This window comes from Tachysurus fulvidraco, chromosome 22, assembly GCF_022655615.1.
Source record: "Tachysurus fulvidraco isolate hzauxx_2018 chromosome 22, HZAU_PFXX_2.0, whole genome shotgun sequence".
Classification (NCBI taxonomy): Eukaryota; Metazoa; Chordata; class Actinopteri; order Siluriformes; family Bagridae; genus Tachysurus; species Tachysurus fulvidraco.
The window spans coordinates 1,206,861-1,208,149 of NC_062539.1; the positions used below are offsets into that span (position 1 = coordinate 1,206,861).

The 1,289-nt window shown below is 44.8% G+C and overlaps 1 protein-coding gene across 1 annotated transcript in view; it reads left to right on the plus strand.

Annotated features, from left to right (window-relative positions):
• The first annotated feature begins 487 nt into the window (after positions 1–487).
• Positions 488–1,289, plus strand: part of pbx1a (pre-B-cell leukemia homeobox 1a) — a 55,512-nt gene continuing 54,710 nt past the window's right edge. Inside the window, exon 1 of the mRNA XM_047806641.1 lies at positions 488–582. Within this exon, the coding sequence (XP_047662597.1) occupies positions 534–582 (49 nt within the window). The 5' untranslated portion in view covers positions 488–533. The remainder of the gene's footprint in view (positions 583–1,289) is intronic.

The window sequence follows — 1,289 nt, forward strand, 5'->3', positions numbered from 1 at the left end:
GACACAGAAAGACCACACCCCCTTTACTGGGAATGACACATAAAGACCACACCCCCTTTACTGGAGCTGACACATAGAGACCACACCCCCTTCACTGGGACTGACACAGAAAGACCACACCTCCCTTTACTGGAGCTAACACATAGAGTCCATGCCCCTTCACTGGGAATGGCACACAGAGACCACCCCCCATTCATTGGGATTGACGCACAGACACCACGCAACTTCACTTGGCCTGACACACGGAGGCCACACCTCCTTTAACGGTACTGATGGACAGATGTCACGCCCCTTTGACTGTGACTTACATACACACAAGGGCTACTGTGACTGATAGGTATATAGGCCACACCCCCTGCCTGTGATTGACAGGTCTGTATGCAGAAGCAGAGAGATGTGTTGCTGTGAGAGGCATGTGATGTAATAAACAGAACTTAAGGTGACAGAGATGTGTTCAGAATGTCATGTTTTACTGAAGTTTTGATGCTTATTTATTTTGTCTCTGTAGGAAACACGCTCTGAACTGTCACCGCATGAAACCTGCGCTCTTCAACGTGCTGTGTGAGATTAAAGAGAAAACAGGTGAGTGCTGTCTCCTTTGTGTACAGGTCGAGGACTCACATGAATAACAGGAATAACGGGAATGTTCAAACACAGTAGGGCTGATTTTATGTTTACACAACCAACCAATCAATCAATCAATCAATCAATATATCTAACTTTTATTTAACTTAGAGATGGCACTGATTGTACACCCACTATACCCAGTATACTCATTACACCCAGTACAAAAAAAAAACCCCGTATCACCATTACACACACTATAAAACTATACCAAAACCAGAGTATACCCAGTAAACATATCACAACATCCACTACACGACCAGTACACCCCAGATACATAACCCTATCACAACAAAAAAAAATCAACACCCACTACCACCCAGCACACCTACATATATACCCACTACAACATTACCACACCCCCCACTACACCCACACAAAACTACCCCGCAATAATCCACCATATACCCAGTAACACCATCACACAACACACACCCACTACACCCAGCACACCCAGTATACCCAGTAAACATATCACACCCACTACACCCAGCACACCCAGTATACCCAGTAAACATATCACACCCACTACACCCAGTATACCCAGTAAACATATCACACCCACTACACCCAGCACACCCAGTATACCCAGTACAGTATTTAAATGTTAGATCAGATCCCAGAGTAAGATACTGTGGGATGTTGAATTCGGAGTAGAACTGAAT